This window comes from Mya arenaria, chromosome 2, assembly GCF_026914265.1.
Source record: "Mya arenaria isolate MELC-2E11 chromosome 2, ASM2691426v1".
NCBI classification, from domain to species: Eukaryota; Metazoa; Mollusca; class Bivalvia; order Myida; family Myidae; genus Mya; species Mya arenaria.
In genome coordinates this window covers 18,928,549-18,941,199 of record NC_069123.1, presented here as the reverse complement: position 1 = coordinate 18,941,199, position 12,651 = coordinate 18,928,549, and the positions used below count along the sequence as shown (strand labels likewise).

Genomic DNA, 12,651 nt, shown 5'->3' with positions numbered 1-12,651 from the left:
CAAGACTCCTACAAGAGCACAAGACCCTTACAACAACTCAAGACTCCTACAACAACACGAGACCCATACAACAACTCAAGACTCCTACAAGAGCACAAGACCCTTACAACAACTCAAGACTCCTACAAGAGCTCAAGACCATTACAACAACTCAAGACTCCTACAAGAGCACAAGACCCTTACAACAACTCAAAGACTCCTACAAGAGCTCAAGACCATTACAACAACTCAAGACTCCTACAAGAGCACAAGACCCATACAACAACTCAAGACTCCTACAAGAGCACAAGACCCTTACAACAACTCAAGACTCCTACAAGAGATCAAGACCCTTACAACAACTCAAGACTCCTACAAGAGCTCAAGACCCTTACAACAACTCAAGACTCCTACAAGAGCTCAAGACCCTTACAACAACTCAAGACTCCTACAAGAGCACAAGACCCTTACAACAACTCAAGACTCCTACAAGCCCACAAGACCCTTACAACAACTCAAGACTCCTACAAGAGCACAAGACCAATACAACAACTCAAGACTCCTACAAGAGCACAAGACCCATACAACAACTCAAGACTCCTACAAGAGCACAAGACCATTACAACAACTCAAGACTCCTACAAGAGCTCAAGACCCTTACAACAACTCAAGACTCCTACAAGAGCTCAAGACCCTTACAACAACTCAAGACTCCTACAAGAGCTCAAGACCCTTACAACAACTCAAGACTCCTACAAGAGCTCAAGACCCTTACAACAACTCAAGACTCCTACAAGAGCACAAGACCCTTACAACAACTCAAGACTCCTACAAGCCCACAAGACCCTTACAACAACTCAAGACTCCTACAAGAGCACAAGACCCTTACAACAACTCAAGACTCCTACAAGAGCTCAAGACCCTTACAACAACTCAAGACTCCTACAAGCCCACAAGACCCTTACAACAACTCAAGACTCCTACAAGAGCTCAAGACCCTTACAACAACTCAAGACTCCTACAAGAGTACGAGACCCTTACAACAACTCAAGACTCCTACAAGAGCACAAGACCCTTACAACAACTCAAGACTCCTACAAGAGCACGAGACCCTTACAACATCTCAAGACTCCTACAAGAGCACGAGATCCTTAAAACAACTCAAGACTCCTACAAGATCACAAGACCCTTACAACAACTCAAGACCCCTACAAGAGCACAAGACCCTTACAACAACTCAAGACTCCTACAAGCCCACAAGACCCTTACAACAACTCAAGACTCCTACAAGAGCACAAGACCCTTACAACAACTCAAGACTCCTACAAGAGCTCAAGACCCTTACAACAACTCAAGACTCCTACAAGCCCACAAGACCCTTACAACAACTCAAGACTCCTACAAGAGCTCAAGACCCTTACAACAACTCAAGACTCCTACAAGAGTACGAGACCCTTACAACAACTCAAGACTCCTACAAGAGCACAAGACTTTTACAACATATCAAGACTCCTACAAGAGCACGAGACCCTTACAACATCTCAAGACTCCTACAAGAGCACGAGATCCTTAAAACAACTCAAGACTCCTACAAGATCACAAGACCCTTACAGCAACTCAAGACTCCTACAACAACACAAGACCCATACAACAACTCAAGACTCCTACAAGAGCACGAGATCCTTACAACAACTCAAGACTCCTACAACAAACACAAGACCAATACAACAACTCAAGACTCCTACAAGAGCACGAGACCCTTACAACATCTCAAGACTCCTACAAGAGCACGAGACCCTTACAACATCTCAAGACTCCTACAAGAGCACGAGACCCTTACAACAACTCAAGAATCCTACAAGAGCACGAGACCCTTACAACAACTCAAGAATCCTACAAGAGCACGAGATCCTTAAATCAAGACTCCTACAAGAGCACGAGACCCTTACAACAACTCAAGACTCCTACAAGAGCACGAGATCCTTACAACATCTCAAGAATCCTACAAGAGCACGAGATCCTTACAACAACTCAAGACTCCTACAAGATCACAAGATCCTTACAACAACTCAAGACTCCTACAAGCCCACAAGATCCTTACAACAACTCAAGACTGATCACAAGACCCTTACAACAACTCAAGACTCCTACAAGAGCACGAGACCCTTACAACAACTCAAGACTCCTACAAGATCACGATACCTTACAACAACTCAAGAATCCTACAAGAGTAAGAGACCCTTACAACAACTCAAGACTCCTACAAGAGCACGAGACCCTTACAACAACTCAAGACTCCTACAAGAGAACGAGACCCTTACAACAACTCATGACTCCTACAAGATCACAAGATCCTTACAACAACTCAAGACTCCTACAAGAGCACAAGACCCTTACAACAACTCAAGACTCCTACAAGAGCACAAGACCCTTACAACAACTCAAGACTCCTACAAGAGCACGAGACCCTTACAACAACTCAAGACTCCTACAAGATCACGATACCCTTACAACAACTCAAGACTCCTACAAGAGTACGAGACCCTTACAACAACTCAAGACTCCTACAAGATCACAAGATCCTTACAACAACTCAAGACTCCTACAAGAACACAAGACCCTTACAACAACTCAAGACTCCTACAAGCCCACAAGATCCTTACAACAACTCAAGACTCCTACAAGATCACAAGATCCTTACAACAACTCAAGACTCCTACAAGCCCACAAGATCCTTACAACAACTCAAGACTGATCACAAGACCCTTACAACAACTCAAGACTCCTACAAGAGCACGAGACCCTTACAACAACTCAAGACTCCTACAACAACACAAGACCAATACAACAACTCAAGACTCCTACAAGCCCACAAGACCATTACAACAACTCAAGACTCCTACAAGAGCACGAGACCATTACAACAACTCAAGACTCCTACAAGAGCACGAGACCCTTACAACAACTCAAGACTCCTACAAGAGCACGAGACCCTTACAACAACTCAAGACTCCTACAAGAGCACGAGACCCTTACAACAACTCAAGACTCCTACAAGAGCTCAAGACCCTTACAACAACTCAAGACTCCTACAAGAGCACGAGACCCTTACAACAACTCAAGACTCCTACAAGCCCACAAGACCCTTACAACAACTCAAGACTCCTACAAGAGCACGAGACCCTTACAACAACTCAAGACTCCTACAAGAGCACGAGACCCTTACAACAACTCAAGACTCCTACAAGAGCACAAGACCATTACAACAACTCAAGACTCCTACAAGAGCACAAGACCCTTACAACAACTCAAGACTCATACAAGAGCACAAGACCCTTACAACAACTCAAGAATCCTACAAGAGCACAAGACCCTTACAACAACTCAAGACTCCTACAAGAGCACAAGACCCTTACAACAACTCAAGACTCCTACAAGAGCACAAGACCCTTACAACAACACAAGACTCCTACAAGAGCACGAGACCATTACAACAACTCAAGACTCCTACAAGAGCTCAAGACCCTTACAACAACTCAAGACTCCTACAAGAGCACGAGACCCTTACAACAACTCAACACTCCTACAAGAGCACGAGACCCTTACAAAAACTCAAGACTCCTACAAGAGCACCAGACCTTTACAACACCTCAAGACTCCTACAAGAGCACGAGACCCTTACAACAACTCAAGACTCCTACAAGAGCACAAGACCCTTACAACAACTCAAGACTCCTACAAGAGCTCAAGACCCATACAACAACTCAAGACTCCTACAAGAGCACAAGACCAATACAACAACTCAAGACTTCTACAACAACACGAGACCCTTACAACAACTCAAGACTCCTACAAGAGCTCAAGACCCATACAACAACTCAAGACTCCTACAAGAGCACAAGACCAATACAACAACTCAAGACTCCTACAACAACACGAGACGCTTACAACAACTCAAGACTCCTACAAGAGCACAAGACCCTTACAACAACTCAAGACTCCTACAAGAGCACAAGACCAATACAACAACTCAAGACTCCTACAAGAGCACAAGACCCTTACAACAACTCAAGACTCCTACAAGAGCACAAGACCAATACAACAACACAAGACTCCTACAACAACACGAGACCCTTACAACAACTCAAGACTCCTACAAGAGCACAAGACCCTTACAACAACTCAAGACTCCTACAAGAGCACAAGACCAATACAACAACTCAAGACTCCTACAGCAAAACGAGACCCTTACAACAACTCAAGACTCCTACAAGAGCACAAGATCCTTACAACAACTCAAGACTCCTACAAGAGCACAAGACCAATACAACAACTCAAGACTCCTACAACAACACGAGACCCTTACAACAACTCAAGACTCCTACAAGAGCTCTAGACCATTACAACAACTCAAGACTCCTACAAGAGCTCAAGACCCTTACAACAACTCAAGACTCCTACAAGAGCACAAGACCCTTACAACAACTCAAGACTCCTACAACAACACGAGACCCTTACAACAACTCAAGACTCCTACAAGAGCACAAGACCCTTACAACAACTCAAGACTCCTACAAGAGCTCAAGACCATTACAACAACTCAAGACTCCTACAAGAGCACAAGACCCTTACAACAACTCAAGACTCCTACAAGAGCTCAAGACCATTACAACAACTCAAGACTCCTACAAGAGCACAAGACCCATACAACAACTCAAGACTCCTACAAGAGCACAAGACCCTTACAACAACTCAAGACTCCTACAAGAGATCAAGACCCTTACAACAACTCAAGACTCCTACAAGAGCTCAAGACCCTTACAACAACTCAAGACTCCTACAAGAGCTCAAGACCCTTACAACAACTCAAGACTCCTACAAGAGCTCAAGACCCTTACAACAACTCAAGACTCCTACAAGAGCACAAGACCCTTACAACAACTCAAGACTCCTACAAGCCCACAAGACCCTTACAACAACTCAAGACTCCTACAAGAGCACAAGACCAATACAACAACTCAAGACTCCTACAAGAGCACAAGACCCTTACAACAACTCAAGACTCCTACAAGAGCACAAGACCATTACAACAACTCAAGACTCCTACAAGAGCTCAAGACCCTTACAACAACTCAAGACTCCTACAAGAGCTCAAGACCCTTACAACAACTCAAGACTCCTACAAGAGCTCAAGACCCTTACAACAACTCAAGACTCCTACAAGAGCTCAAGACCCTTACAACAACTCAAGACTCCTACAAGAGCACAAGACCCTTACAACAACTCAAGACTCCTACAAGCCCACAAGACCCTTACAACAACTCAAGACTCCTACAAGAGCACAAGACCCTTACAACAACTCAAGACTCCTACAAGAGCTCAAGACCCTTACAACAACTCAAGACTCCTACAAGCCCACAAGACCCTTACAACAACTCAAGACTCCTACAAGAGCTCAAGACCCTTACAACAACTCAAGACTCCTACAAGAGTACGAGACCCTTACAACAACTCAAGACTCCTACAAGAGCACAAGACCCTTACAACAACTCAAGACTCCTACAAGAGCACGAGACCCTTACAACATCTCAAGACTCCTACAAGAGCACGAGATCCTTAAAACAACTCAAGACTCCTACAAGATCACAAGACCCTTACAACAACTCAAGACTCCTACAAGAGCACAAGACCCTTACAACAACTCAAGACTCCTACAAGCCCACAAGACCCTTACAACAACTCAAGACTCCTACAAGAGCACAAGACCCTTAAAACAACTCAAGACTCCTACAAGAGCTCAAGACCCTTACAACAACTCAAGACTCCTACAAGCCCACAAGACCCTTACAACAACTCAAGACTCCTACAAGAGCTCAAGACCCTTACAACAACTCAAGACTCCTACAAGAGTACGAGACCCTTACAACAACTCAAGACTCCTACAAGAGCACAAGACTTTTACAACATATCAAGACTCCTACAAGAGCACGAGACCCTTACAACATCTCAAGACTCCTACAAGAGCACGAGATCCTTAAAACAACTCAAGACTCCTACAAGATCACAAGACCCTTACAGCAACTCAAGACTCCTACAACAACACAAGACCCATACAACAACTCAAGACTCCTACAAGAGCACGAGATCCTTACAACAACTCAAGACTCCTACAACAAACACAAGACCAATACAACAACTCAAGACTCCTACAAGAGCACGAGACCCTTACAACATCTCAAGACTCCTACAAGAGCACAAGACCCATACAACAACTCAAGACTCCTACAAGAGCACGAGATCCTTACAACATCTCAAGACTCCTACAAGAGCACGAGATCATTACAACATCTCAAGACTCCTACAAGAGCACGAGATCCTTACAACAACTCAAGACTCCTACAAGAGCACGAGATCCTTACAACAACTCAAGACTCCTACAAGAGCACGAGATCCTTACAACAACTCAAGACTCCTACAAGAGCACGAGATCCTTACAACATCTCAAGACTCCTACAAGAGCACGAGATCCTTACAACAACTCAAGACTCCTACAAGAGCACGAGATCCTTACAACATCTCAAGACTCCTACAAGAGCACGAGATCCTTACAACAACTCAAGACTCCTACAAGAGCACGAGACCCTTACAACATCTCAAGACTCCTACAAGAGCACGAGATCATTACAACAACTCAAGACTCCTACAAGAGCACGAGACCCTTACAACATCTCAAGACTCCTACAAGAGCACGAGATCATTACAACAACTCAAGACTCCTACAAGATCACAAGACCCTTACAACAACTCAAGACTCCTACAAGAGCTCAAGACCCTTACAACAACTCAAGACTCCTACAAGAGTACGAGACCCTTACAACAACTCAAGACTCCTACAACAACACAAGACCCATACAACAACTCAAGACCCTTACAACAACACAAGACCATTACAACAACTCAAGACTCCTACAAGAGCTCAAGATCCTTACAACAACTCAAGACTCCTACAAGATCACAAGATCCTTACAAAAACTCAAGACTCCTACAAGAGCACAAGACCCTTTCAACAACTCAAGACTCCTATAAGAGCACAATACCTCTATTACAACACAAGAGCATGAGGATGCCAAACCCATATTGTCATTGTTAGCATGCCATGGTACCAAGTTAGGTTATAACTGACATAAAAAAACTTAGGAGTAAAGGTTTACAACTTCAATTATTTGGAAAAAAAGCAAAATATGCCCAAAGCAAGCCCCTTACTGCTGGAATTGTGGTGCGTGTCGATGGAGTTTTTCAAGTCCTCCTTAAGGGCCCTGTTTTCAGCCTGCAGCTGCTCATTATGCTTGTTGAGGCGAAGGATTGTCTCATTCAGAGCTTTCACCTTCACCGTGCTCTCTCTATTTGATGGTCTGCAAAGTACACACAGTTAGATATAAGATTTGGTGGGAGGAAAAAAAAATGCCATATGGCGTGATGAAAAAAAAGGCCATATGGTGGGATGAAAATAAACCATGCTGCAAGATGTAAATCAAAATAAAAACCCAACATATTTTCGCCCTGCCGCTTATAATTATTGCCACATTGTGTATTTTCATCCCACCAGGGCTTTTAAAAACCAGCAATTTGCCGGTCTGGACCGATTTTGACCAAGCCAGACCGATTTCAGTTTCAAAAAGTGTAAAAAAATTGGTCCAAATTTTCTGATTTTTTTTGTAATTTCGGTCCAAAACGAGTAAGTTAGTAAAAGATGTAGAAATTGTAATACACAAACATTCATGGGTCATTCACACATTCAAAACTACATCCAATAGGTCATAAAAGTGTCTTGGTTACCATGAGAACGATGCGACCAGCTGCTTTTTCCGCTACGCTGATCACTCTATAGCCTATCTGTTAATTAGCAGACGCTTGCAATCAGTCCAATCACGTGTTTTGGTAGAAGCAGAAGACACAATCAAACAAACTACGTGTTAATTATCTGCTTGCAGCTTTCTTGATTAAGTGTTAAAATCGGTCCATATTTTCACATGGCAATATGCTATGTCGTCGTCGTCGATCATTACATGATATCCGTTAGTTGATTACAAAACGGTTAAATTTAAATTGTTATAAAGAACCATTGCTGGTTAAAAACGGCTTTAAAGATAAATGCATGTCATTGTTAATCCGTAAAAGCATTAAAATACCGAATTAATTAACGTAATTATAATATATAGGATATCAACAGCGATACGCTTGATTAACTACATAGTCTGACAGCTGAGTCCGCCGCTTAAGTCATATTTATTCGCAGTAATGAAAAAATCGTTGTCGATATCACACTTTAAGCTTGTTGCCCCGATTATAAATCTAGATATATAATATTATTCAAGATTATCAGTTGAATGTTGACCCACTAAAGAAGCATTAAGGAAATAAATCATAATACTGTTTCACTTTTTGTCGTCTGACCGCCTCTCGACAGCCACAGTTATAATTACGATCACAGTCTTTCTTGTTAGAAACGCCGCAGAACTCGATGAGATTCTCATTTGAATTAAACTTGTATCAATGACAATCCGAATCGGCTATGCTGGCTCTAGAGCCCTCTTACGAATTGCCACATCACAAAAAATATTGACAGAAAAGACGTCCAAAAATGTATGACATTTCTATAAAATCGGACTATTGAACAGGTCTTTCTTTTTTTGAGGGGGGGGATTTTTTTTGGATTTTTTTTTGGGGGGGTGGGGGTGGGGGGGGGGGGTCGTCGCCGGGTCCGGACCGATTGAGGTTCCAAAGTTTTAGAAGCCCTGCATCCCACAACTACCATCTGCTTCTTCTGGTAGGCATGCATAATCGATTGAGCATCCATTAGTAAACCCAAAATGTCCATGCAAGGAAATAAAATTAACCATTCAGTTCTTCTGATTAATTAATAATTACAGTTGAATCCTATTTGCAGGAACATGCTATGCTCGTTATTTTCTTGTTGGCTCGAATTTTGTACAAAAGACTGACTTTCGTAAATTATATGCTTTAGGGATATAAAGTAAGGCACACATCGCTCAATTTTCCATTTCATATTATTGCTTGAAAATGTTCTTTACAGACTTAGGCTTATTTCGTTTGCTTGGCTCAATCCCACGCCAATGATTAGCTATGCTTGATTGGTGTCTTAATTATAAACTATTATTAAAGTTAATTCAGCTTAACAATTTGTGCCAAGATGTCAAAACTTAAATTGCAGGCCGTCTTTAATTGACACATGAACAGAATGTCAAAACTGGGTAATTTTAAATCTCACTGAATTTGAAAAGGTGTCATTTTCATAAAAAAGTGTTATGAAACCAAAGTCCATATTATGTGTTCGTAATTCACATTAAAGTTTTATGAATAAAATGCTAATGTTTAATTTCATTTTATCATTGAAATGTGCTTAACACTTTATGTTTCCATTATTGCTATTTTGTAATAAAATATAGTTGCAATGTATCCTTTCATACTATCGATATTAAATGTTTTTCATGTTTTTCATGTTTTAAGACATTTAAAAAAAAAACAGTTCTGTATGAACAGTACAGAATTTATACGGGATTAGGCAGAAAAATGTGCAAAAATTCACTTCTTTCTGGCAAATTTGTCTGTTGACACATTTATTGACTGTAATAAGGTATATGGTATATATGCGATTCTTTTTAACTCAAAAGTTTTTGGTCGGTCCTGACAAGTCAAAAACAAACAAGCCAGAATGGTCTTATATCGCTCACCTGATCGGACAAATGGTTAAGTGTATAGTTATTGATTAGGAAGTATACTGGACACTGCCTGCAAAAACACCAAGCCATATAAAAATATGAACTAGAACTCCGCGAGTCGGATGTGTCGCCTGACGAATTATTTACTGTCGACATTATAGCTGTTAGATTGGCATTTTATTCATTTATAGACAATGATGTTGCCATTTAACTTTCAAGTGCATTTGATAGTTTACAAGATATGCCACGGACAAAACCTAAGCAAGAAAATTAACAAAGGGCTATAACTCTAAAAATATGGCAGCAAGAGTAACGGTTCTTGTGCACTGCACTTGCCCTCAATGAGATCTATCTAGCTATGAAGTTTCAAGTTGATACCTCTTATATTCTTCAAGATATGCCCCGGACAAAACTAACAAAGGGCATTAACTCTAAAAATATGGCAGCAAGAGTTACGCTTCTTGTGCACTGCACTTGCCCTCAATGAGATCTATCTAGCTATGAAGTTTCAAGTTGATACCTCTTATATTCTTCAAGATATGCCCCGGACAAAACTTTAAACATGAAAATTAACAAAGGGCAATAACTCTAAACATATAGATGCAAGAGTTACGGTTTTTGTGCACTGCACTTTCCCTCAATCAGATATACCTACGGAATAAGTTTCAGGTTGATACCTCCTATAGTTTACAAGATATGCCACGGACAAAACTTAAGCAAGAAAATTAACAAAGGGCAATAACTCTAAAAATATGGCAGCAAGAGTTACGGTTCTTGTGCACTGCACTTGACCTCAATGAGATCTATCTAGCTATGAAGTTTCAAGGTGATACCTCTTATATTCTTCAAGATATGCCCCGGACAAAACTTTAAGCATGAAAATTAACAAAGGGCAATAACTTTAAAACTAAGAAAGCAAGAGTTACTGTTATTGTGCACTGCACTTGCCCTCCATGAGATCTATCTACATATGAAGTTTCAAGTTGATAACTCTTATATTCTACAAGATATGCCCCGGACAAAACTTTAAGCATGAAAAATAACAACGGGCAATAACTCTAAAAATACGGAAGCAAGAGTAACAGTTCTTGTGCACTGCACTTGCCCTCAATTAGATCTATCTACATATGAAATTTCAAGTTGATACTCTAATAGTTTAGGAAATATACCTCGGACAAGCAAAAATGGGACGCGGACGCCCCGACGCCGCCACCGCCGCCGCCGACAAAAGTAACCCCTATATGTCGTCTTTTCAGGCGACACAAAAATATGTATTCATTTAAAAAGTTACAGAGGGTCATAACTCTTACAATATTTAAGTTGGATTTATTTACCTTATGTCACAAAAGAGCACAATGTTATTGTGAATACATTCATGAAGCTTGAAGTTGATATCTTCAATGATTGTAAAACAATTAAATAATTATAATCAAATTATATAAAAACAAGTAAGAAATAAACATTAAAAAATTGAAAAAGTGTTAACTTGGGAACATTTCTATTAAAATATTTTGATACAGGCCAATGGTATATATTTCCATATAGAAATATAGTGAAAACTAGCCCAGATCCTGGCTGCCAAGTTTTTTATGAATTACAATGAGGTGAAGGAATTTGAAATATGGTTGCGTATAGAACACAACAGAAGTTTCTGAGGAGAAGATTTTCAATTTGTTCCATATAGACATAAATTATTGATAACTAGCCCAGCCTATGGCATCCATGTTTTTTATGAATCAACATGGGGTGAAGGAATTTGACAAGAGGGTCATCTTAGGAACGCTACTGTTTTTTGTTGTTTTTTAAAGTGGGCAGATAGTTTTTGAAGAAAAGATTTTCATAGTTTTCCATATAGACACATAGTGTAAAGTAGCCCAGTCCCCTTGCGGCCATTTTTTCAAATCAACATGGGGTGAAGGAATTTGATAGAGGGTCGCCTAAGGAACATTTCTGTGAGTTTACTTAAAAATTAGGGCAGCAGATTCAGAGAAGAAGTTTTCAATATTGACATATAGTGAAAAGAAGTCGCACCCCCCTGGAGGCCATGTTTTTTTATGAATCAACAAAGAAATTTGATAGAGGGTCACTAAGGAAAATTTGTTTGAAATTATTTTAAAATGAGGCCAACGGACTCCGAGGAGAAGATTTTCAAAGTTTTCTATATAGATGTATAGTGAAAAGTAGCCCTCACTATTGGAGGCCATGTTTTAACAAACCAACATGGGGTAAAGGAATTTGATACAGAGTCATCTAAGGAGCATTCCAGTGAAATAATGTTGGAATCTGGCCAGCAGTTTTATATAGAAGATTTTTAAAGTGTTTCCTTTTGGTTGCCATGGCAACCAGAGTTCTGCATGGAACTACTTTTGTTGAAGGAACATTCCTCTGAAGTTTATTATAAATTTATATATACTATACAGTGCTCCAGCTAGCCCGTTTTTCAATGGCGCAGCGCCCGTGCCCCTTTTCTTACCGCCCTGCCCCCTTTTTGAGTAGTGCCCTTTTTACAAATGCTCTATAAGCACCAATTATCCCGTAAGTGCCCTTTTTACTATTGAAATCATTATAAAAGATCGACAGCCCTTAATCCGCTGTTATAATTGAGACAAATTACGTAATACTTATGATAATAGTGTTCCCGCTAGGTGTCACCATGCCCCCATTGACTGCTTAAAATATGCCGTACTGCCCTTTCACCTTTCCATGTGCCTTGTCCAAGTCATATGACAGCTAATTGTGTATTTGTGTAGTGAGCAGACGACCTGTGTATTCATAATCGGTCATCTTCTAATCCAATAATTAAGAAGAGACAAATAGGGAAACATCGGCAGGAGGCGGAGCTATTGAATGACAGCCAATCAGAATATACATTGAGAATTCGTTCATTTAATGATGAAAGTTCGTAAAACGCGATAGAAAATGCGAAGGGATG

The 12,651-nt window shown here is 40.7% G+C and overlaps 1 protein-coding gene across 2 annotated transcripts in view; it reads right to left on the bottom strand.

Annotated features, from left to right (window-relative positions):
- LOC128206341 (IQ domain-containing protein E-like) overlaps nucleotides 1–12,651 on the bottom strand; it is a 109,346-nt gene that overhangs the window by 44,297 nt on the left and 52,398 nt on the right. For both annotated transcript variants that reach the window (XM_052908731.1, XM_052908740.1), the window contains exon 12: nucleotides 7,243–7,391. In XM_052908731.1, the coding sequence (XP_052764691.1) occupies nucleotides 7,243–7,391 (149 nt within the window). The remainder of the gene's footprint in view (nucleotides 1–7,242; nucleotides 7,392–12,651) is intronic.